Source organism: Camelina sativa, chromosome 1 (assembly GCF_000633955.1).
Source record: "Camelina sativa cultivar DH55 chromosome 1, Cs, whole genome shotgun sequence".
Classification (NCBI taxonomy): domain Eukaryota; kingdom Viridiplantae; phylum Streptophyta; class Magnoliopsida; order Brassicales; family Brassicaceae; genus Camelina; species Camelina sativa.
In genome coordinates, this window is record NC_025685.1 from 16,599,605 (window position 1) to 16,625,416 (window position 25,812).

Genomic DNA, 25,812 nt, shown 5'->3' on the forward strand with positions numbered 1-25,812 from the left:
ACTGTCTCTTCGATAGCACAAAAGGGTCTTTATCAAAACCTATATATAGAGGACACTTCTCCTAACTGGAGTAATATCATAGTTTCTTTTACAAAACAGAGAATTGTACCATATCCAAAATCATTTAGTTTCTGAAATTGTTATGGAGAGTGAAGGAAAGATTGTGTTCACAGAAGAGCAAGAGGCTCTTGTGGTGAAGTCATGGAGTGTCATGAAGAAAAACTCAGCTGAATTGGGTCTCAAACTCTTCCTCAAGTAAGCACTAATGATCCCATTGATCTCTCTCTATACTGTACCTGTATGCTTATATGTAACTATAATCTGAGATATGAAATCAATTTTGGAAATGTTAGGATCTTTGAGATTGCACCAACAACAAAGAAGATGTTCTCGTTCTTGAGAGACTCACCAATTCCTGCTGAGCAAAACCCGAAGCTCAAGCCCCACGGTATGTCTGTTTTTGTCATGGTAAGTTAACTAATCAATGATAAGAAAACACATGATTTTGCTTATACTTCCAAATCAAAGATTTTTGGTTTAACTAAAAGAATGGTGTTTTTGGGGTATATCAGTGTTGTGAATCAGCAGTACAACTGAGGAAAACAGGGAAAGTTACAGTGAGGGAGACTACTTTGAAGAGACTTGGAGCTAACCATTCTAAATACGGCGTCGTTGACGAACACTTTGAGGTTACTCAATTGTCATATCTGAAGATATTTTGATTATTACACAAATATTTTGATATCGATTTATTTTTGTTAAACCAAAAATGATATATATTTACAGGTGACAAAGTATGCATTGCTGGAGACGATAAAGGAGGCGGTGCCTGAGATGTGGTCACCGGAGATGAAGGTCGCTTGGGGTGAGGCTTATGATCACCTTGTTGCTGCCATCAAAGCTGAAATGAAGCCTTCCAACTAAAAATCATATATTATTATATAGTTGCAATAAAAAGTTTAATATGAATTGTTGTCATAACTGTGTGGTTTGGTTTGAGGTTTAATAATAATAATAATATATAGTGTGCATATTAAAATTCTAATCATCTTTTCTTTTCTTGAAATGTTAAATTGCCAAAAATAACATCACAATTCACAAATAGCAAAGCAAACTTTGAATGTTCAAATCACACATCACAATAGACTTCACTAAACTTTCTTACACAAATAGTTTTCTTTTGACATTAGCCTTTTTTTTTGGTTTATGAACAAGCAAACTTAATAGGATATCAAACTCTAATGTAACAACTTTCACATTCTCCTAATTAAGACTTTATATAACACGATAGTTAAACACACAAACTGAACTACCCTAATCATCCTCGAGAAATAAGGGAGCCTACAACTCCTGCGATTAGGGTCGTTGGATCGCCGAGAACCGCGGAAACAACGAACTGCACTGCCATTCCTGCGATCTCGCAGCATTTCTGAACTTTACCTTTGCGACTGCTACGGTGGTGATGCTCAAGTGTGTTCTTTAAAACTAGATTCTTATGTTCAATTCCTTTACCATTTTGTCCTTTGTACAGCTCTCGCCAGTTCTCCACCAACATCTCTCTCACACACGCCACATGGAGATTATACTTTTTGCAAGACGACCTGTATTTTTGTGACAAAAATATACAATTGTTTTAAATCTATTTATCGACTTCAGTCAATGTTTAGACTTTTGAAGTTTATTAGTAACTAAACTTAATTAATGTGATAAATAATAGGTTCTAACTTAGAGTACACGCTATGAAACAGTTATGTCTACAATTACCAAGCCACAAACTCATCTTAAAAAAAGGATAAAGAGTTTGTGTTGAATGCCATTGCTTTATGTTTCCCCTTTGCTCTAACATATATATTCGGAATAAAGACGAAATTAATGTTCAAGAATCAATACATCAACGTAATCCAAAATTTTATCTTATTGCTTTAAAATATTCTTTAGAGATGTTGATTTGGAATATATGCTAATGTTGACTAAAAACACCAACGAAAACCAAAAAAAAAAAAATCAAGAAAATGCTATTTAAAATTCGTATAATGAACTAATATGAAAATAAAATATGCTAATAATAGAAAGTCGAAACAAAAATAAAAAAAATATAAAAATTCTTACATGCTAATCTTTGGTTAAAGTTTTCAATTTTACTTACCAAAGTAACCAAACATGATATTGCAGCGATTGGTGATCATAATAATAAAAGAACAAGAATAGAATCGAGAAAAGAGACCTGTAACTCCAGCTACGGCCTTTTCTTCCACATCGATGACAAGACGAACTAACTTTGCGGTAAAGAAAGAGTTTGGTCTCTCCATCGTCCAAAACCATAGGAAGCATAGCACAACACGGGTGAAGATCAAACCCACAAGCCTTACAATGGTAAACGAATCCCGACACATCCTTCTCGCACGCATTGCAGTACCGTCTCTCGTTCCCCGGGGGCTGCACCAAAAACTGAAACGTACACTTCTTGTAGAACGGATGTGTTATGGAAGCGGAAGGTAACGCGCAGTGCGCATGGAGATCAAAGTCGCAGCTTCCATGATGATCATCACGGGAGCAGCGATAGCGAGAGCCGATACCGACTTCATTGCATCCGTCACACTTGAATGGTTTCTCGGTGTAGTCGAATTTGAAATTGTGTTGAGGGTGGCTGAAATGTGATATTTCTGCGTATTTCATTTTTTTTTGTTTTTTATTTGATATGTTTTGTTTCTTTTTAGAATTGTTTTTTTTTTCTAACAAGAGTTTGGTAGGAATCATAATTTATAGAAGGGATTATGGAGAATTTAGGTTTAATCAAGTGACTTGGAGCATCCAAAAAGTTAGATGGTAGTTTATCAAGTGGAATCTTTAAGTTGCTGCAAATGTAAGAAAGTCCATAAGGAGAGAATAAAAGAATGTAGAATATGAATTTGGCATAAAACTTTTTGCCCATAATTGATCAAACTATTGCAGAATAAATCTTTGATTATTTTTCCCCATAGGATTTTTCATTTTCTCGTGATTACCGTATGGCTTTGTTATGTCAATAAACGTAGAACATGTAATAGTAATACCAATGCATATTGGTATTTTTCCCCATACGTTTATTTTGAATTTTATTGGTCTTTCATTTACTTCTATGAATCTTTTTGTCCATTTCATGGTGGCGTGGACTCTGTTTTCTTTTGGGCACATTTTCGATAAAAAATATTGAAAGCAATGTAATGATGTGAAACAATCTATACTATGAAAGTTGGCTAATTCTCTCCATCAGAGCCGGAGTGTTGTTCGAACTCTGGGCATCTAAGACTTTCAGACAAGTGTTAACCACTACACCACAACACACTTTCGAAAATTGATGTCCTTAAAACTTATATATTTTCGTGATGCTTAAAGCACCAGCTTCACAGGCTTTAGCCACGGGCCGGACTTGCTCTCCATTCTTCTGCCACATCAGAAATGGAGAGAATGCCACATGTTCATGACTAAAATCAACCAATCATCTTGAATTCTTTATGTTGTTTGACTGATCCTCTTCGTCTTCCCTCGCTTGTTTTTTTGTAGTAACTACTACTTCAACCCTTTTCGCCTTCCCTTGTTTTGATTTTTGTAGTATATGCTCCTTTATAATATCTCTCACATCCTACTATTTTTTATAGTGAACGAAGATGTATGGAAGATGAATGTCAACTACAGAGAAAAGAGAACTTGAAGATCAAGCATATTCATAGAGTACTCTTTTGAAGAAATCACCAATAAGACTTGGCTTTAGAATATAGATTAGAATGCTGAAGATAATAAAAGATTGAACTTTCTAAAAAAAGAAAATTGTCTTATAATGATGTTAAGACATTTTAACATCATCTATAAATTGTATAATTGAAACTGATTAGTATGCTTATTGTTCCAAATAGCTGATGGGTAAAGCTTGTGGCTGCTTAGGCTTCTCAAGAGTCTATATCCGCACATGAACGAATTTATATTGGTTTTATCTGGTTATTTTTTGTAGCTTACCTATACTATGTTAATGCATTAGTAATGATTTATTTATTTTGCTCAAAATAGATTACAAGTTAGTTTCTTCATTATGGGAATTGCATGCTATGTTTTGCTTACTGTTTTCTTTAAATATTCATATATTTCTTGCTTTGGTACAGTGTAGCAGGTTCGAAAAAAACAAATCATTATATGACAGGAGTCGTGAATATATAGAGAAAGATATTTAATTAGTTCTAGTAATTATAGTTTGTAAGTGATTATATTCATTCTCATTCGATAACAAACAAGAAAAAATCAAAATTATCTCTTAATCATACATTGTTGTGTTATTTTCCTTCTCTGCAAACTTTTTTCTATGACTCTATCTGCTCAACTATTAACAAGATTGCAAGTTCATTCTTACTATGGTGAATCTTAAGGATTTTTCGTTGACTAGTGTTGTTTCTAAATTTTAATTTTATGTATCTAGGACCGGTATGTGTGTTGTTAAATGTAATCTTATTATTGAATAAGAAGAAACTGATCATTTTATGTTTGATTTTTAAGAGGTAGAATAGATTATGAGACTTGGGAATTGGCCAAATTTACTACAGTTTGTTTTTTTTAACTGTTATAGTGCGAAAGAAAAAAGAAGATTCAATGATCTGCAATGACTACTCCAAATTTTCAATCATATAATATTGTTCACTATAGTTTGTGCTTTAGTTTTTGACTATTCAATACACAATCTCATTAACAGTAAAAATATAATTGTTTATATCAGTAAAAGATAATCCACGCCGTGCGCGAGTACTCATCTAATTGAATATAATCCACATTAAAAAAATACTTAGAGACAACCATAATAATTGTTTTAGATATTTAAAGGAAAATTATCGTTGCTAATCCACTTTTTTTTTAATGATTACCAGCTATACACGAAATGTACACCACCACATAACAAACATGCAGACTTTAACACGTAAGCAACAGGAAACATTGCCATCACATAAGAATATCTCCTAAGGCCTAAACAAACATTTGTCATGTTGCAAACACTATAACCATCCTATTTTGATGTACTCTTGCTGGAGTCCGATGTTGACTGGCGTTTAACCCCAAAAAATATTCAAGAAAATATTATTTATTTTTGATAAACAACTGAAAATAATAAATTATTATATATTTTTACTGAAATATATAAGAAAATACCATATATTTTATATATATAACAAACAACAACCTAAAACCGACTCAATCTGATATAACAAATTATACATATATAGTTTGCAATTTGTGTGCCCTATATACCATATATCAGATCCTCTTAACTTGACGTATTCACACAAATTGCAAACTATGTATAATTTGTAATAACCACCTAACAAATGTAAACCATATCCTTTTAAATCGGATATTTCAAAAAAGTCAATAACTTAAATTAGATATTTTGAATATGAGATTCATACAACGAGCGTTTCAACTGGAAAATAAAAAGGCAGTTAGCTTAAATTAGATATGACTGAATGTGGGGATGAGTCTCACTTATATATATAAACACACTTTATCATTTATTTTTAATTTTAAAACACCATCATTCATCTAGGATGAGGAAATCTGTTCAACTCTCCTTCACTGTTCTAACTTTCTTCATCATTCTTGTGTTAGGTTTGTATTCAAATTTAAAATCTTTTAGATATCTAGATAGCTTTGTTCTATGATTATGGGACAATACCCTTTTCTGTAAAACTATCAATTTTTTTGTTTTTGAAATGGCAAGTTTATCATGTTATGTAAAATTTATGTCGAGATTATTTTTTATTAAATATACAAAAAATTCCTGAAAACATCTTTGTTCATGAAAGGGAGAAAAAAAAAATAAAGTTTGCGACTTTAATATGGAAACTATTTATATTTATATTTGGTTAATACAGTATCAGGTGTAGTAGAGAATGTGCAGCAAGGAAAACCAAGACGACGACAATGTTATACCGATTTATCTCCAAAACAATCAAAGAACTGTGTTTACAAACAATGTGATACCGCGTGTTTAAAGAAGAAGTTCAAAGGCGGTGGTCTTTGCTCTTCCACTGGGTGCGTCTGCCTGGATTTTTGCTCTTTTTTTTTTTTTGTCATCTGAAATATATATTAAAAGGAAATAAAGAAGAATTACAAAAAACGCCGGCAGGACTTTAACCTCCGGAAACTAAGCCGACAATACTTTACCCCCGGGAAAACAAACTGACAAGATCTAAAGTTCTCGGAAACTAAACCCCACACACGGGGAACCAAACAAAGAAAAAAAGAGATCTAAAACAGGATGGTAGATTTTACACAGAGAAACCAAACTTCTTTTTACCCGAACAAACCAAAAACGCAAGAACTAGAAGGCAAAGGACACCAGAGTTAACCAAAACCTTGTAAGACTACGAATATCTTGCCTCACGTTGTTGATTTAGAGTCTTCAGAAGAGAAACCTTGGGGAATCTTGAGCGGCGAGACAGAAGAACTCAATTCAGAGACCATCGGAAACGCCATGGTCGGAAGTGTCAACTAAGTGACTTGAACCAGTAATAAGAACCCAAACCTGGGCGGATCATGCCCTAGATCCGATCTGTTGAAGCTGTGTAGGGAAACCTAAAACAATAGGTCGCCGACACCGAATCACCACCACACCGACTGTGAGTGGCTTAGAGCCAACGCGGTTTAGGCCATAGAAAGCTCAGGCAAAGAAGAAAAATGAATACTGCAACAAAATCAAACAACCCAAATCCTAGATCTAAAAAGAGAAAAACTAGAAAAATCAAAGATCTCTGCACAAAAGAAAGAAGAACTAGAAAACTAAGCATAAAACTAAAGCCGAACTGACGTCATGGCCGCGGTGGCCCACACGCGCCGGTCGGAGACGAAGACCTAGTGCGGCGGCAAGTTCTTTAGAAGAGAGAAGGGAGAGAAAATATTAAGAGAGAGAGAAGGGGGTCACTGTGAACTCTGGATTTTTGCTCTTAAATTACAAAAGATTATTTACATTTTACAGTGAGACTTTTATAATAAGATAAATAAAACAATACCAATACTAAAAGACTATTGATATCAAGAACACAAAAAACACAAAGAACACAAACTATGAATAACTCTCTTATTAGTTTAAGGAAATTTACGCATAACCTTCAACTCTCTCAAACTCTTAATCTCTCACGTCTAATGCCACAACTCAGCATTAGCGTTTATATAGAGAAGTAAATATTTGCCTAACAACCTTTAGGAAATATTACATAATTTAGATAACTCTTAAATCTCTAGATATGTATATTTAGATATCTCCTAGATATACCTAGCTTGAACCTCAAGCTATTTCAAACTTACACTAACATTATCCCCCTTTAGCTTGAAATAATCTCCTTTCACATTTTGAACTCCAATAAGATTTCTCATTTCCTTGTATTTGATCCTTGTGAGTGCCTTTGTCAAAATATCAGCATTCTGCTCATTTCCCAGAACATATTCAACCTCCACTTGATCATTTTCAACACATTCCCTAATAAAATAATATCTCTGGTGTATATGGTTATTGCAGCCGTGAAATACTGGATTTCTTGTGAGTGCAATCGCCGACTTATTATCCACTCGAATGGTCATTGTAATACCTCGTACTAAACCTAAAAATATACGGGAAGGACACGAACAAGACTATTCGACCAACGAGGGACATAAACCAAAGGAGTGGAAGATTGGTTAAAAACCAAACGAACAACATTGATCAAAGCTCAGTAGAAGGGATTCAGAGCACTTGTCCCGACAGATTATTATTCAGAAAAATAATCCAAAGACGAAAGACGCAGTAAGATAGCCAAACGACCTAGCCGGGAAGAAATTGTTGAAGAAGAGAATTTCTAAGATAGACTAGAGTCAATCAGTAGCTAAGAGGATTGACATCAAAAAGCTCTGCAAAGATTATCTAAGGGTCAACGCTAAGCTCAACAGGAGCCGATAGTCGTTTAGCGAGAGACGCTATTTTTCCGGTAATTAGTCCAGCGACTAAGAATCAGTTGGAAGGAAGAAAATGGAGCATTAAGTGGGCTAAGGCATATGATTAAATCATAAAAGAAGCTTGAAAGGTTTAGCTAAGAATAATTAGCCAGTTTTCAGATTTTCAGAGAATTGACCCAGAAGCTACTCAAAAGAGCGCTAAGGAGCAGAATTAGAATTTTGTGCTAAGGACAAGCATGAAATAAATTAAGAGTACCTTGAAGAAGTTGAGGATGCTATAGCAAGAAGTAGAAAATCAAGTTAAAGCCCAGAATAATTTTCTTTTAGAAAATTAAGTCGCCAGAGACTCTTTTAACCGATCACCGAAAGGAAAACTGATACGGTTAATTTTATTTGAGCTTGAGGATTTTAGGGAAGATAAAGGAAGATAAAATAGGGAATTTTATCTTGAAAAATCAGAGTTTTCTTGGAAGAATTATTTTTAGGACAATGGCACATAAATCTGGTCGAAACGGGATATTTTCGGTGAGAAACGGTTAACGGTTTGTGGGAGTTTGGCTTGGAATCAGTTAGGAGTGTTTGATTGGCCGTTAAGAGACCAAGTGGTTCAATTTTTAGCAAATAAAATTGGAAAAGGCCGTGTTTGAGCTGTAATGCCATGTGTTGGCATAACAAAATGATAAGTATTGTCAAAGTTAAAATGGTGAGATGTGATTGGCTGAGAACTGAACGAAAGACACTTGTTTAGGTGACTAATCAACCTCACCATCGACCCTAGAGGAGTGTAAATACCACCCACTGTTCATTAGCTTAAGTAAACCCCAAATTCCACCTTAAAAGTTCTTTGTTGTTCTTAGAGTTAAGGAAAGTCTCCAAATAGCTCAAGGGAGTATTCAAAGAAGGATAGCAAGGTTGTTAGGTAAGTATCCTAGTCTTAGTTCAGTTTTCTTTCTAGCTTTTATTTTTAGATCATATCCTAAGAGGATCTTGATGATGCGAAATCCAGAGCTTTCAAGTTCGCGCAGATCTAGCTAGTCAAAGACGTGAACCAAGCCAAGTTCCAGCCTAACCCTATGAGTACCAAACACATGTGAAGTAGCACATGTCTAGGATTTATTTCCTTATTTTATGTGAGTTTAAGTTCGGTTGTTGTTTGTTGTGTGGTTGTCGTGTTTATTATGGTAATTTCTTAGGGTATGTGTTGCATGTTAGGTTCATGTTCTATTTTGGTATAGTTCATGATCATTGTTGTGTGTTTAGTTTGATGTGGTTATTATTGAGTGTTTGTTTGTTGTGAGTAGTTTGATGCTAGTATAATCGGTTATGCTATCGTTATAGCCGTTATACTGCTCGTTGTTTTGCAAGTCAATAATTGGTAGTTATTGACGAGTTTGTGAATTCTTGTTTGATGTTGTGTCTTTGTTATTATTTGATTGTATTAGTTGTTGTGTTATTGTTTGTGTTAGTATTGCTTATGCATGGCTAATGTTTGTTTGATTGATTGTTAGATTATGTTGCAAGTGTTCATAGTTTTAACTATACTTGTATATTTGGGATAAGTTATTAGTCTTGTAAGACTTGGGAAGGCGATAACGCGATTGTCTCAATGGCTCGGAGTGGTTAGCTACCAACGAGCACTACTTGACTAAGTAGTAAATTTTACCGTAAGGGAATAGGTACCATATACACGGTTTTGGGAAAGGGATGTGATCCTTCTAGCCTTTATGGCTAAGGGTCGGGGAAGCATCTCCTGGTGGGAAATCCGTATCGCAGAAGATTAAAGACCTTAAGGCAAAGTGGTAAAGTTTATTAGTATCATACAAGTGGTAATGTGAGTCGTTGTGCAGGTACTCTGTATTTGAGTACTTTAGCTTCTTTAAGCATTTGTTTGATTGTGTGATTCTCTGATTTACTTAATGCATGTATTGCTTGCATTAGTTGCTTGTTGTTGTTAGAGTCCAAGTTGGGGTGTTGTTTAGAGGTTAGTTAGGTGGGCTCACTGAGTAATCTTAGATTACTCATGATACTACCTTTTGTTTTTGCAGGTATTCCTTTTAGGTAATCCCCTAGCTGCCACGGTGATCATAGACTGCCCAAATTAGTTTTTTTTACAGCTTTTTGCTAAAACTTGATAAATTTATTATGTATAGTTTTCTTTATGGGCCCAGGAAACTATACTTGTTTTGTAATGATTTAAAGTACGATACTATAATAAATAAGATTCGGTTTTATTTAAACCTGAAAGCGTTCGAATGATATATTAGTCTTGTCCGGACTGACACAACTCGCGAGCGTGGTACGGGTTGAAAAGCTTTAGGCCATGATCGAGAGGTAAAGATACTCGAGATCGGTTGATTTGGGCAAACGGATTCGTTCCGGGAACCTTTGTCGACTGATTACGGGCGTCATACGTGACGCCCTTGTTCCATTTTAGTTATAGAACGGTTCGGGGGTGTTACAGTCACACTCTCACATTCTCTATCAGATATTTCTGCAAACAACTCTTGAAGCTAGATTGCTTATTTTGCAGCTTCTGTAGTTGCCATGAATTCAGCCTCACAAGATGATAGATCCACCGTTTCTTGCTTTTGGGAACACCATGTAATAGGACATCCGTCAAAGTAGAAGATATGGCCAGTTGTACCTTTTCCATCATCCTCGTCAATGTTGTGGCTGCTATCGCTATAACCCACCAAACCTGTACCATTTGATCTTCTAAATATAAGACCATAAGATAGAGTTCCTTGCAAATACCTTAATACTTGTTTTAATGCATCTCCGTGAGATTCTTTTGGCTCTTGCATGTATCGACTAAGAACCCCAACACTGAAACTCAGATCAGGTCTAGTGTGAAGGAGATAGCGGAGACAATCAATAACTCTTCGATAATCCTTCTCATTTATACGACCGTATTTGGTATCTCTTGATAGCTTAACATTTTGATCCATTGGTACTTGCGAAGAATTACACTCTTTCATTTCGGTTACTTCTAGAATCTTAATTGCGTATCTTTCTTGTTTTAGTGTTATACCATCTTGATTCTGCAGTACCTCGAGCCCAAGATAATAGCTTAATTTCTCGAGATCACACATTTCAAACTTCTCTGCCATCTCTTCTTTGAACTTGATTATCATGTGTATGCTCAATCATGTGACTAAAGATCATCTACGTACACAACAACAAGCAGAAGGTGTCCCCACTCCTCCTTTCGATGAAGTGATGGTTCCTTTGAAAACTTCCTAAAACCCAGCTCCTTAAGAGTTTTATTCAACTTTTCATTCCACACCCTAGGGGCTTGCTTTAACCTGTATAGTGACTTTTTGAGTTTGTAACCTGTATAGTGACGTAAACCACTTTTTTCAGTTCACCGTGCAAAAATGCAGTCTTGACATCTAGGTGTTGTACTTCCCAAGTATTGGAAGCTGCTAGACCAATGATGAATCGGATTGTCTCAATGCGAGCTACTGGAGCGAACAGTTCATCGAAGTCAACACCGTTTTTTTTGACATAACCCTTTGCAACCAGCCTAGCTTTATGTTTATTGATACTTTCGTCAGGATTACGCTTTATCTTAAAGACCCATTTTAGTCTTATTGCTTTTGTTCCAGCTGGCAGATCAACCAAATTCCATGATTTGTTCTTCGTTATTGAATAAATCTCATCCTCACACGCTTTTATCCAGTCGTTTGACTTCTTTGCTTCATCGAAATTCCATGGTTCTTCATTAGAAACCATCAAGAGTCGTTCCCCTTCAACTTCAGCTAGACAGATATAATCATTGAGATAGGTTGGCTTACGTCGTAACCTCGTTGATTGTCTCAAAGTGGGACTTGATTGACCATGTTCCTCACTCTCTTGATAGTTTTCAGCAATAGTATCTCCATTCTCGCTTTCCTCATCGTCTTCTTTGTTCTCCTCTGTTTGCTCACTTCGTGAGTGTTCACTAATAACTCGAGGTTCTCGAACACCATTGTTGTCTCCAGATTCTATAATATCATCACCTCTCCTTATACCTTTGTTGCCAAATTCTCTAAAACCGAGGATAAAAGATCCAGAAACTCTGTTATTCTCCTCTACTTGATTCTTCCACTTCCAGCTCTTGGTTTCATCAAAGAATACACCTCTTCTGACAATAATCTTCTGATTTGCAGGTTCAAACAAACGATAGGCCTTTGATCCTGGCTTAGTTCCTACTTCCTAGATATACCAATTCTCTTGATCTATCGTCCAACTTCTTTCTTCCAACCGCCTCTTTTCTTGCGTAACTGATGCAACCAAATACACGTAGATGCTCAAGATTTGGTTTATGACGTTTGAAGACTTCATACGGAGTTTGCAGCGGAAGTGCTTTTTTTGTTCCTACTCTATTAATCAGGTAAGTAGAATGTCTTACCGCCTCTCCCCACATATAGTTAGGCAAACTCATAATGTTTCATGATACTTCTCGTCATTGCAAGTAACGTTCTGTTTCTTCGTTCGACAACCCCGTTTTGTTGCGGCGAATATGGTGCAGTTAGATGCCTCGTGATCCCTTGTGTCTCGTAGAAAGCTTGAAACTCATGGGATGTGAATTCTCCACTTCTATCCGTACGAAAAGTCTTGATTTAAGCTCTTGTTTCCTGTTCTACTATAGCTTTAAAACTTTTAAATTTCTCAAATGCTTCACTCTTTTCCTACAGCAGAATTGTCCACATGTAACGAGAATAGTCATCAATAAGTACGAAGACATATCGTTCGCGTGCTGGTGTAGCTGGTGTGACGGGTCCACCCAGGTCGTCGTGGATGAGCTCCAAGACATGCAAAGCTCTGTCTGAGGTAGACTGAGGGAAAGCTTGACGTGTCTGCTTCCCAAGTAGACATGAGACACAACTATCTTTCTCAACAAGAATTATTGGTATACCTCTCACAAGATCCTTATGAACCATTAGCTTCATGGTTTCAACATTGATATGTCCTAGTCTAGTGTGCCATATACTCGACTCGCTTGGTCCCGTTCCTGTTAGATGCAGACATTTGATGTTGTCAACTTCCAAGTCCACTTTGTATAATCGATTCTTAGACCTTGTAGTTTGTACAAGCAATTGGTCATTCCTTCCGAAAAGCTGGAGAAGATCATCCTTCATACGCACCTCACATCCCGCTTCAGTAGCTTGACCAAGGCTAATGATATTACTTTTGAGATCAGAGATGAAGTACACGTTGCTCAATATCTTCTGCTCACCATTGTTGAACACAAAACATATCAAGCCTTTTCCTTCGATATTTATACGAGAATCATCACCAAACCTCACTTTTCCCGTAATTGTCTCATCAAGCTCCAAAAAGAACGATCTTGTTCCACTCATATGGTTGATGGCCCCGTTATCTAGATACCACACATTACTCGTGTCTAGGTTTGACTCAAAGACTTTGGGCTTTACCTTCTGCTCGTTGAAAAGTACCACTTCGTGCATCATTAGATCATCAGCCTCGTGAGTGTCTTCATCCTTCTTCTCCATTGCCTCTTGAAGCTTAAGTAGTATATCTGGGCAGTCTTGACGCATAATAGCCTAGTTTATCACATTGATAACAAGTTATTCGAGATTTATTCTCCTTATCTCGACCTTGTCGGAGCGATCCATCATAATTATTTCCATATCGTCCCCGACCTCTTCCTCTCCAATGAGAGCGACCTCCTTGTCCTCTCCCTCTGTTACTCCTATATGTCCCTTGATCTGAGTTAGCATACATGAGTTTTGTTTGATCATCATGTTGTTCTTCGTCTTCTTCATTGACCCTTTCCTCATAGGTCTTTAGTCGTCCAACGATATCTTCAAAACTGGTCGTATTTAGGTCAACAACTTGTTCGAGGGCTGCTACAATATGTATGTACCTCTTTCGTGGTAGACTTTTCAAAAACTTCTTCACAAGTTTTACTTCATCCATTGTTTCACCAAGAGAAACTGACTCGGAAGATATTTCCGAAAGTTTGCCAACGAAAACATCAATTGTGTCTTCGTCTTTCATCTTGATTCGATCGAACTCTGCCATCAGAGTCTGCAGTCTAGCCTCTTTTACTCTTTCAGCTCCAACATTTCTTGCCTTTATCGCCTCCCAAACTGATTGTGACATGTTAAGATCGCCTATTTGTAAGGTTAAGGCTTCGGATATGGATTGAAATATCAAGGCAGTTGCCAAGTTTTTTTTTAGCTTCTTGTTTGCTTCTGGGATCTATGGTTTCCACACCTTATGCACCTTGAGGGAAATCTTCATTCGTAAGGCCCATACTGTATAGTTCGTTGAACTCAGCATAGGACACTTGATGGAGGAGGGCTCCATCTCCTTCTCTCTGGGTTTGACTTCACCAGCATCCTTCGTATCTCCCATGATCGTTTGCTATGCTCTGATACCAAATAAAAGACTATTGATATCAAGAACACAAAGAACACAAACAATGAATAACTCTCTTATTAATTTAAGGAAAATTACTCAAAACCTTAAACTCTCTGAAACTCTTAATCTCTCACGTCTAATGCCACAACTCAACATTAGCGTTTATATAGAGGAGAAGTAAATATTTAGCCTAAAAACCTTTAGGAAATATTACATAATTTAGATACCTCCTAAATCTCTAGATATATATATATATATAGATATCTCCTAGATATACTTAGCTTGAAGCTCAAACTATTTCAAACTTACACTAACAAATACTATTGTTATCATGTTATAATATGATTTTAAACATAATATTAGCTAATTAATTCGAGATTTTGTTTCTCTGGTAAAGGTTAAACATATGAATTTTAGAAATGATTCTATAATAGAGAAATTTAATACGACTTAATATAGAATTTACAATTGCGTCTATTTATCGTAACTTTTTGTTAAAAATATTTAAAATTTAAAAAAAAATAACAACAATCTGAATAAATGTGAACAACAATTGTGACTTGTCATAGTAGTTTTGTAAAAAAAACAGTTGGAATGATGAATCTAATTTGTTCATAGTTGGAAAGATAAAAAAAAACAGTTGTAACTCAAACAGTTGTATTTGTTCATTGTAGAGTTGTGTCGTTAATGATCACTTTCTCAATTAGGATCACTTTGTCATAATGATTTTTTTAATCGTAGTTCTTTACCTTAATTTTTCATAAAAATATCTTATATTTATAATATTTTAAAAAATATGTTTTGCAAAGTTGCGTCTATTCTACATAATATTTTTTGTTATAAGTTTTCATTTTGATTGATGTATATTTAATAACAGTTTATGTTTAATGTTTATGTATTCAAACTATTCTATTACATTCAAATAATTTTATAATATATTATTTTAAATTTAATTTTTTTTTCTAAAATACTTACCTGCGACATCGCGGAGGGCCTAAATCCTAGTTCTATTAATTTTAACTTGAAAAATTGAAGAATTAATTGCTTAGACCAATTTTAAAGTTTGAAATATTCTATTTTCATATTTTTTTTATAAACATCTTTAGAACATATTTAATATATACATTCTAAAAATTACAACGAATTATCAAATATTTAAGTTGTTTTTAGTGATATTTTTGCTCATCACTACGACTAACGGAGTGGGTTGAGTTAAGTAAGTTATCAAACACCGAGTCTCGGACAGAGGAACAACTCAAGTGATGATTATAAAGCGGATCATCCACCCGACCCGGAAACCCAAACCCGGTTCAATCGCTCTCTTCACCACCGTATCTTCTCCGGCATCTCCGCCACCAGATCCTCTCATTTCCGACGCCGTCTCAATCCTAACTCACCACCGTTCCAAATCCCGATGGTCAACTCTCCGGTCTCTCCACCCTTACGGATTCACACCTTCTCAGTTCTCCGAAATCACCCTCCGCCTCCGCAACAACCCTCACCTCTCTCTCCGTTTCTTCCTCTTCACTCGCCGCTTCTCTCTCTGCTCACACGACGTCGGCTCTTGCTCGACACTAATCCACATCCTCGCTCGATCTCGTCTCAAAAGCCACGCTAGTGAAGTCATACGTCTTGCTCTCCGTTTAGCCGACGACGAAGACGAAGACGAAGACAGAGTCTTGAAACTGTTCCGTTCGTTGATCAAGAGTTATAATCGATGTGGGTCTGCTCCGTTTGTGTTTGATCTGTTGGTAAAATCGTGTCTTGATTCGAAAGAGATCGATGGAGCTGTGATGGTAATGAGGAAACTAAGTTCTAGAGGAATCAGTTTACAGATTAGTACTTGTAATGCTTTGGTTTCAGAGGTTTCTAGGCGTAGAGGTGCTTCTAATGGTTACAAGATGTATAGAGAAGTGTTTGGTTTAGATGATGTTATTAAGGTAGATGAAGGTACTAAGAAGAGGTTAGGTAAGGTTAAGCCGAATGCGAACACGTTTAATTCGATGATGATGAGTTTTTATAGAGAAGGTGAGACTGAGATGGTGGAGAGGATTTGGAGAGAAATGGAAGATGAAGTTGGATGTTCTCCCAATGGTTATAGTTACTGTGTTTTGATGGAGGCGTATTGTGCACGAGGTTTGATGAGTGGAGCTGAGAAGATATGGGAAGAGATGAAGGTGAAAGGAGTTGTTTTTGATGTTGTGGCTTATAACACTATGATTGGTGGGCTTTGTAGTAACTTAGAGGTTAAGAAAGCAAATGAGCTTTTTCGAGAAATGGGGTTGAAGGGGATTGAGTGTACTTCTTTAACCTATGAGCATCTTGTTAACGGGTATTGTAAAGTTGGGGATGTTGAATCGGCTTTGGTTGTTTATAGGGAGATGAAAAGGAAGAGTTTTGAGGCAGAGGGTTTAACTATTGAGGCGTTAGTGGATGGACTATGTGGTAGGGATAGAGACAGAGTTGTTGAAGCTGCGGAGATGGTGAAGGATGCGGTGAGAGAATCTGAGTTTTATCCTAGTCGAAAGTGTTATGAGTTGTTGATAAAGAGGTTGTGTGAAGAAGGAATGATGGAGAGAGCATTGAACATTCAGGCTGAGATGGTGGGGAAAGGTTTTAAGCCGAGTCAAGAGACATATAGAGCCTTTATCGACGGGTATGGAATAGCAGTTGATGAAAAAACATCTGCATTGTTGGCTATTGAAATGGCTGAATCACTCAAGCTAAGAGCAGAGGAAGAAAGCTAGAGTGATTCAGCCAAATCACATAGAAACCAATCGGTGACACAATGTGGTATGAGTTTTGTCTTGTGGTAGACAATGTAATACTATAATGTTTGGCAAGGGGAGATTAAATCCACAATAACACCTCATGACCATATCTTTTTTCTGAAGCAATTCTTATTCAAACCACATTCATTGATAGTTACGACTTACGAGAGACAGAATCATACAAAGGAATCACTCTTACATGGAAGTTAAAAAAACTAATGGAAAAGGAACAGGAGAGTTCTGAAGTGATAGCTTAAAAGATAAGAGCCCAAACGGGGAAGACAACGAGACAAATGATCCCGACGGTGTTGGAGATACCGTTGGGTTTAGTGAAGGCGTTTCTGAAACCACCTGAAGCTCTAATGTGTTCTTGAAGCAAGTAACATCCAATTCCTAAGCAAATGGCTAAACCAATCCAACTGTCTCTGAATGTGCCGGCAATTAAATTAGGTGCCACGACGGCGATCAGAACCAAAGCCACCGGTAATTCCAAGTACTCTAATAACACAGAACAACATAGATAAGCCAAATCAGAATCAAAGTCTTGTTTGTTTGTTTGTTGTAATGGCGAGTGAAGAAATAAATAAAGTACACAAACAAACCTTTGGCGTGTTTAGGAAAGAAGAGTTGTACAATAACAGCTACGAACGCAATCCATTTACCGATCTCTCCTCTGTATAATTTTCAGACACAAGTTAGGGTTTTAAATAACATAATATATGATAAAAGCAGACAAAGTCTCTGGTCTGTATCGTGTTTATACCTGAAAATACCAAAGATCAAGGAAGGAGCACTGAAGAAGATGTAAGGAATAAGAAGCGATGTGAGCATATTCGTCTTCCAATTGGTTCGATCCAACACCAACAAGTATCTGCATTTTATTACATCAAGATCAACACCAAGAAACGAAGAAATAGAGTAAGGAAGAGGAAGAGAAAGAGGGTAAGGTTATTACATGGCGGCGATAGAAGCAACCCATTCTAGGACAGAGGTACCAAAGCCTAAACCAGTAAGCGTGAAGGTGTGGTTAGCTAGGTTCTTAGCAGCGATAGTGAGCTCGTTGAAATCGGTTCCGATCATAGAATGAAGGGTTCCATGGTCGCTCCTAAACGACTTGAGATTCATCTTTTTTTCTTGCCGGAAGATCACTTCGGAGAAGAGAGGAACTTTGAAAAGTATTGGTGTGAGAGGAGAAGAGAGATTGGTGATGAATGTGTTCGGTAAGACTTGATTATAAAAAGATGTAGTAGAAGTGACTCGATGGATGTATTAACGCCACGTGGCACATTAGATCCTTTTTATTAAGTAACGAAGTATATATTTTTATCACATTTACAGTATAATTTACTAAAGCTAATCGATTTTTGACGTAGACGTCAGACACATGTCGACTCCATCCATCTACAGATCTACTCACACACATGAATGAGATTTGCTTTAAACAATGTAATTGGTGGACGTAAGAAGAAGCAATGGGACGAGCCAGCTGTATTATTTCAAAATTATTTATCATTATTTGATTGAAATGAAGATTTTATCATGGTGGAATGGAATGGAATCTGTTAGCATGGTGATATAAAAAGTCGGAAAAATCAACATCTAAAACTATAGGGTATGTCGGTATATATATATATTAAAGTTAAGATCGTTAATCTCAACTAAATTATAAGAATATGTTTCAACCAGATTTAATAATGAGACAGAAAAATTAAAGCGATAATTTGTATGGATTCGTTAGAAGTTCCGATATAGACATATTGTATGGTTTCTAGCTCTTTATATTGTAAATGAATTCACAAAAATGTCCGAGTCAAATAAAATAAAAAATGTACCGAACTAAAAACAGAGAAATACTTAGTTATAAAGAGATAGTAGTAGTTTGATCCTGGATGATGAAGTTAAAAAAAAAATGAAAAGGCTGGTGTTTTGTAATGTCAAATGAGTTAAGTAAATAAAAAATAAAAAAAAAAATAAAAAGAGTGTATGTAATAAGAATCGTTCAGCTAAACACTATAAAAGGCAGGGGTAGAAGACTTTTGAGAGGGATCAAAGAAAATCCAATTAATTGATAGGTACGATATCGAACAAAACAGAGTGGCAGAAGTTATGGTTGTTGTTTGTTTTTGTTTTATTTTATGATTATTTGATGTCGGCGAAGGGTTTGTATTGTGTAGGGCCAACCAATCAAAATGTGGGTTTGGTTTACCATTAAGGACTATTTTTATTGATGAGCTTAAGTCAGATTTTGCTTGAATTTTATGCATTTATGGTAAAATAAGAATAAATTGCTCTTTCATGCAATTCATTTAGAGCTTATTTATTATCAAAACAGGCACTCCTTAACTTCAATCTTCGGATTTAGGCATCACACATAGAAATGCACTATAAACACACAAACATCATTATTTTTGACTTTTTTACCCCTGGCTGGTGGACGAGAATTTTGAGTTGTGGTTGATGGGAGTTTTGGGCATGACGTCATAGTAGAGAAAATTTTCTTCTAAGCTGAACAGTAATAATGGCGACATCAAACATTTGCAACTAAAAGATTCGTAATTTGTTTATTTTTTTGTTTTGGTTTTGGATTTGGTTAGAACAAATACCAAATTCATGACAATTTATATATAATACCAATCTGAATAAATGTCACCAAAAGTTGTGTCTCTACAATCAAACTTTTTGGATAATTTTTCAAAAAAATCTGTAAAAAATTTAAATTATGTGTTTTACGAAAATTTGCGATTGTTCATTATAATTATTTTTTTTGTAAAGTTGCAACTGTTTATTGTAGAGTTGTGTTTCTTCGAATATTCATATATTTTTAAATCTATATATATTTGTTTGTTTGAACTGTTTTCATTTTTTTGTTATGACACAAAATAATATAAAATTTCAATCTCAACGGTTTTTACAGCTTTCTAAATTATTCTCTAGAATTCATTCTTTTAAAAGTAAAGAAATTCCTCTATTTCTTGATTTAACAAAAAAAATTTGGAATGATGAATCTAATTTACAACTTTTAGTTAATATTAAAATAAAAATTTAATGAAACTACCTAGATTTTTTTTCCAAGAGTTAGTTGGATTATATAGTGAGTTTTTGGATTTGACTTTTCAATATGGTAATAAATATGTCTTCTATCTAAAAGCAGTTTATATGAGTTATTAGGTATAATCAAGTGCAGACACAACAATTGCAATTTTTCGTAGTACATTTTTGTAAAAATTTTGTTTTTATTTGTTTTTTTTATATTCAAACAGTTGTATCTGTTCATTGTAGAATTGTGTCTTTTCACTATATTTTATTTATGTTTTTTCATCACAACTTTTTGTTCTAATAGGTGTATCTAGTTAAATAGCCATTTCTTTTGAACTCTCTTTATATGTGTCTCTTCATCAGTAACTAACAAGTTTGTTGAAACAAATTTTCCATTTTATATTAAACCTAAATAATTGAATATTAATATCTAATATTCAACGTTACTCTATAATATAACTAAAATTTTAAAAATGATTATAGCAATAGAGAAATTTAATACAAGTTAATATAGAATTTACAGTTGCATTTAATTATCGTAACTTTTCAATATTTCTAATTTCGAAAATTTTTTAAAATAAATATTATAATATTTTGAAATTTTGAAAAGTTTTATATTATATATACTCAAATAAAAAGCTGAATTAACTTTTAAATTTGGACGCTTGATAAATCAAAGTCTCCTCCTGCTTCATAATTGAAAAGAGTATAGTCCTATTTATAGTGATGTTGAACCATATTTCAATATATTTAGCCGATGTGGGACTCGACATACACTTTTCTATATCTTTTAATATATAATCAAATTAAATTTGTTTACATATATAAAATTTCGATTTTTAACTCTTTCCATCTATACTAATCATAATTAATTACTTTCATTTCGTTAAGGAAATATTACAAAATCTAAACTAAATGATTATTTGTTTTTATTTAATTGTATTAAATTGATTTGTTGTTTCCATAAATATCTTACAATATAATAGCAAATCAAATATGTTTACATATATATAATTTCGATTTTAATTCTTTGATTACTATGGAAGCAAACTTAAACAACTTCCAAAGATATTGAGTAATTATCGGTTCTATTTATATGACATGTAGAATTAAATTTGGATTTCCTTATATATCAAACGAAATTTATTAAATTCATTTTTAAAAAAAATTTGTTTGGATTGGCATTTATAACTGATCCGTTTAATCATATTTATAATTGTTTGGCTCCACAGTTTATCATTAACTATTTCTGTTTGGCTTCAAGGATTATACATATCTTTATTCCTATTTGAGTCGCATTTCGGTGTAATAATCTCAAACTCTATGTCTACTTATTAAAAATGCTTCCTTTTTAATAGTATAGATCATGTACTTTAGTAGCTTTTATGTCTTTTAAACTAAGATAAAGAGTTTAAGGATGATCACTAGAAAATATGAAGAGTTTTTGCATATGAAAAATGTGACTTTTGGTGCATATATATATATACTACTGAAATCATTAAAGCTATACACAAACCGAATCAATGGCTGGTAATTGTGTACACTAAGTGCGACGGTTTTTTTTATGCAACATCCTAAATTTTGAGGGGGGTATTCAAGTTATATTTTAAAGGATTTGGTAAGATTTTAATATTTTAGAATTTTGAAAGAATTAGGAGATTTGATTGTGTTTTAGACTTTTTTTTTTTTTTTCCTTTTAAAAGAATAAATGTGATTTTATGAGATTTTATGAGATTTTATTAGTAAACTTTGTGTGATTTTAAAATATTTTACAACAAAAAAAAAATCTATAGCAAAATAGATCCATGGTTCTCTTTAGACAAGAACAAAAACAGAGTAAGGAGGGAGAGAAGCAAACGTGAGAGAGAAAAGCAAACATGAATGCGAGAGAAAAAAATAGAAACAAAGAGAAACAAAATTGAATGTGACAAAAACCAAAACAGAGAAATCAAAATGTTGTGAATGAAAACAATCTTAAAAAAATATAGTATTGAATCATGGCCCTATATTCATAGCATCATTCCACATGCTTGCAGCTGTATTTGCTCTCCAGGCTTGTCTGCTTCCGGTTCTCTAAACTAAAAAGACTTTTCTTTCATTGATCGTACGAAACTTCTCACTTTTGTATGGACAATTCTTGGATTCATCCCTAGGGGTGAACCTTTCTTATTCACCCCCTCTTAGTTAAAGAAACAAATTGTTGATTAAGGAAAAAAAATTTGTATATCAATTAATTTTAAAATTATTAATCTTAAACATTATATTATAGTTTTAAATTATAACATCTAAACCCAAATAACTCTTTTTATAAACCCAAATTAAAATATAATTTTCTTTAATTGTAAAATCTAAACCCTAACTACTATTTTATAAACCCAAACCGACATATAATTTTGCTTAATTTTAAAATCTAAACCCTAACCACTATTTTGTAAACCCAAACCGACATATATTTTGTTTAATTGTTAAATCTAAACCCTAAACTCTAATCACTCTTTTGTAAAACCAAACCGATATATAATTTCATTTAATTGTAAAATCTAAACCCTAAACTCTAACCACTCTTTTGTAAACCCAAACCAACTTATAATTTTGTTTAATTGTAGAAACTAAACCCTAACCACTTTTTTGTAAACCCAAACCGACATATGATTTCTTTTAATTGTAAAATCTAAACTCTAATCATTATTTTATAAACCTAAACCAACATAATTTCCTTAGTAAAAAATATACAGAATTGATTTCCTTAACTTGTTATGTCTTTTTATTTTAATTTTGATTTATTTTATAAATATGATATGACATGGCAGTTTGTTGTATTTTGATTGGTTAATTAAGAGGGGGTGAATTATATCGAGTTGAGTTTCATTGAGCTTTCAGTCTACATTTTTGTTTGTCTTAATAATCTATCTCCTATATAATAAAACGGAAGTACACAACATTGTTTTATAGCCTATATAATATTAATAAGTTGGTTACATATAGGTTATAGATTAACTGATTAATTAGTTATATATTAAATAATGGATGCAACCTTAATTTATTTTCAGAAGATTTTATTACTAGAGCAAGTTGTTTCCAAAAATCTTAAAAAGAATATTCTAAAGAATCATTTGATATTATCTAAATTACCATATTAATTTCCTTCAATAAATTATTCATCAAACTAAATCCTTTGATATCTAACTTAACATATTAATTTGTTAATTATCATTATACTTCACCTCTCATTTTTATATATGAGTCTATTTTGTGAAACAAATAAATTATCATATTATTTATTGTAATTAAAAAATAGTTTCATTTTCGGATATACCATAAGTTGAATTTTTAAAAACAAATATAGATGATTCAATCTATAAAATATTCAAGTTTTAGTAAAATTATTTTTTAAAAATAATATCCATTCAATTAAAAAATTTACTGAGTAAAAGGTCAAAATTTGAATATTTATATTCAATTTCATACTTTTTTTGAATTTTATAATTTTATATAATATAATAAACTTTAAATAAATTATTTTGAAATATTTTTAAAATATGGAAACTTGATAGAAAGTTAGAAACTATACACACTCCAAATTTTTAAAAGATTATGTCTTATATTGACATTCAAGTCACGATGTAGAACATACATTGTTGAAATAACTTCATCTACATCAACTAATACAACATATTAAAATTTTATTTTAAAATAGAAAATATACAAAATTTTATATAAAATAAAATTTAACTAGTGTTATAGCACGTGTACTTATCTGGAATCATTAGCAATATAAAACTTACAAAATAAGTGTCTTTTTCAAGTCATCATATATAACATATGATTTTATTGCATAATATTTTATTCAAAAAAAAATTAAAAACAATTACATAAATTATATTTTATATAAAAATTACAATATAAATAAAATGAATTTCAATCCGTGCTCTTACGGATCTTAATCTAGTACAACTCTTAAACCGGGGACTACAAAGAATTATCAAGAGATACTCTGTTAGAGTACACATGTTTGCTTTAACCATCCATATTTGTTAATCAAAACATCAATATTTAATATCCCTACCAACGAACCCTTTTCCACTAACAACTGCAAAACTAAAACATGACCTGTCCCTATTAGAACCAAACCAAACGGGTGAAACCGGAAATAATACTTACATAAAGTGGCGATTTGAAAGGTAATGATATTAGGTTTCTCGATCCTGTTAAGGCTACCGGAGACGACCGTCTTCGTGATCTCGTCGCCGTACATACGGTCGTACAGTACAATATTTTTCGTCACGTTAACATTTTCAACGTAATGACCTTCCTTTACGTGTGTATAACGAATCTTGAACTGATTTTTCCAGTTCCATCTTTGGCTACCTTTACATTAGGAGACTAGGAGTCAAGTTGCAAAGTCATAAGTGATTTGCGGTCCTCATTACCAAACCAATCCGGAAATCCCGATTCTGTCTCTAAAAAACCAAGTACACTCTTGTTATCGTCTTGTTTGGTTAATCCACCTGAGATTTAGTCACAATGGCTAAGCTATTGCTCACAAGCTCTCTCCCTTTCTTCATAAAATTTCTAAGTCTCTTAATTATCTTAATATTTTTCATGTAACTCGAGAAATCAAACTTCATAATCTCATCAAAACCTTCCAAACAAGTCTCGTGATCAATGAGACAATGATCACATAACTCAACTTCCCTCTATCTCATCGATTTCTGCATCAGTCGTAACCTTCCCATCCTCATCAAAACGTTCGATCGTTTCCCTCAGATACTCCAACGAATCAGCGATCATCTCATCACATACTTTCAAACTAGACAAAACAGATTCATCAGGTGAAACAAGCTCACTCAAAACCCCGAAAATCTTCACATGGTTCTTCCACAGCTGTGACCAAAGAAGCCCTAAAGAGAACTCTAGGCTAGCTCAGTAGAATTTACGGACAAGAGCGTCGAGTAACAATGATCAGAGTACAACTTCAAGTTGCAATTTGATTCGCAACTCTTGACTTATCAGTCAAAATATGATGACTTCACTTCACATCCTCTGTTCCAAAACAGAGCCTTTCCCACCACAAGCAGAAGCATCGCCGTTAAAATGATTGAGAAACTGTCCACCACCTTCAAACACCGACAAATCCATGATCGCTACGACTTCTGGCAACCACGACAAGACTCCATTTTTACTTCATTTCTCTTTGTGTGTCCTCAAGCGCGTAAAACAAAGTTTCTAACTGGAAATAGATATGTTCGGTCTTAGAAAACCCATGAACCATTGTAATTAATGACCTCATCTAATCTTGTCTTCGTGGTGGTTTGATTCAAAGGAAGATACAAAGCTTCAGGTTCACCTGTAGCGAAGGTGGCTGGTGATCTGTGGAGATTGTCGGGGTTGATCTTTTATGACAGTGTTTTTTTTTTGTTTTTTTTTTTCAATGAAATCTTTCAAAATTCTACCTCAATGGCTATGATTTTGAGAGGAGTATTTTTCAACTAAAAAGAAAAAAAAAAATCTCCTAGAATCATTCAAAATAGCATTTTAAAAAAAGTTGTGATATTTTGAATAACAAAGAGATTTAAATTTGGATTTATAAACTATTGATTGAATAACAAAAGATTATGAATTATTTTAAAGAATTTTATATAAATCTTAGTTGAATAATATAGGATTTTATGAGATTTTTTAAAAT

At 33.8% G+C, this 25,812-nt stretch overlaps 4 protein-coding genes across 5 annotated transcripts in view; 2 read left to right on the top strand and 2 right to left on the bottom strand.

Annotated features, from left to right (window-relative positions):
- LOC104792519 (non-symbiotic hemoglobin 1-like) overlaps window positions 1-1,045 on the top strand; it is a 3,445-nt gene extending 2,400 nt beyond the window's left edge. Inside the window, exons 1-4 of one of the 2 annotated variants that reach the window (XM_010518700.2) lie at window positions 55-255; window positions 354-468; window positions 573-689; window positions 787-1,045. In XM_010518700.2, coding sequence (XP_010517002.1) covers window positions 143-255; window positions 354-468; window positions 573-689; window positions 787-924 — 483 coding nt within the window. In that variant the 5' untranslated portion in view covers window positions 55-142 and the 3' untranslated portion in view covers window positions 925-1,045. Of the gene's footprint in view, window positions 1-54; window positions 256-353; window positions 469-572; window positions 690-786 lie in introns of those variants that run through there. The other variant, XM_010518709.2, reaches the window with a different exon arrangement.
- LOC104792535 lies at window positions 1,103-2,746 on the bottom strand. The gene is made up of 2 exons (XM_010518720.2): window positions 2,225-2,746; window positions 1,103-1,601 (listed from the first exon to the last, which is right to left on the bottom strand). The coding sequence occupies exons 1-2, from the start codon at window positions 2,674-2,676 to the stop codon at window positions 1,319-1,321; spliced, it is 735 nt and encodes a 244-aa protein (XP_010517022.1). The 5' UTR covers window positions 2,677-2,746; the 3' UTR covers window positions 1,103-1,318.
- LOC104792557 (pentatricopeptide repeat-containing protein At2g15980-like) lies at window positions 15,509-17,335 on the top strand. Its single transcript, XM_010518740.1, has one exon. The coding sequence runs from the start codon at window positions 15,582-15,584 to the stop codon at window positions 17,064-17,066; it is 1,485 nt and encodes a 494-aa protein (XP_010517042.1). The 5' UTR covers window positions 15,509-15,581; the 3' UTR covers window positions 17,067-17,335.
- On the bottom strand, window positions 17,175-18,305 carry LOC104792547 (cold-regulated 413 plasma membrane protein 1-like). The gene is made up of 4 exons (XM_010518731.2): window positions 18,046-18,305; window positions 17,854-17,961; window positions 17,693-17,763; window positions 17,175-17,588 (listed from the first exon to the last, which is right to left on the bottom strand). The coding sequence occupies exons 1-4, from the start codon at window positions 18,213-18,215 to the stop codon at window positions 17,344-17,346; spliced, it is 594 nt and encodes a 197-aa protein (XP_010517033.1). The 5' UTR covers window positions 18,216-18,305; the 3' UTR covers window positions 17,175-17,343.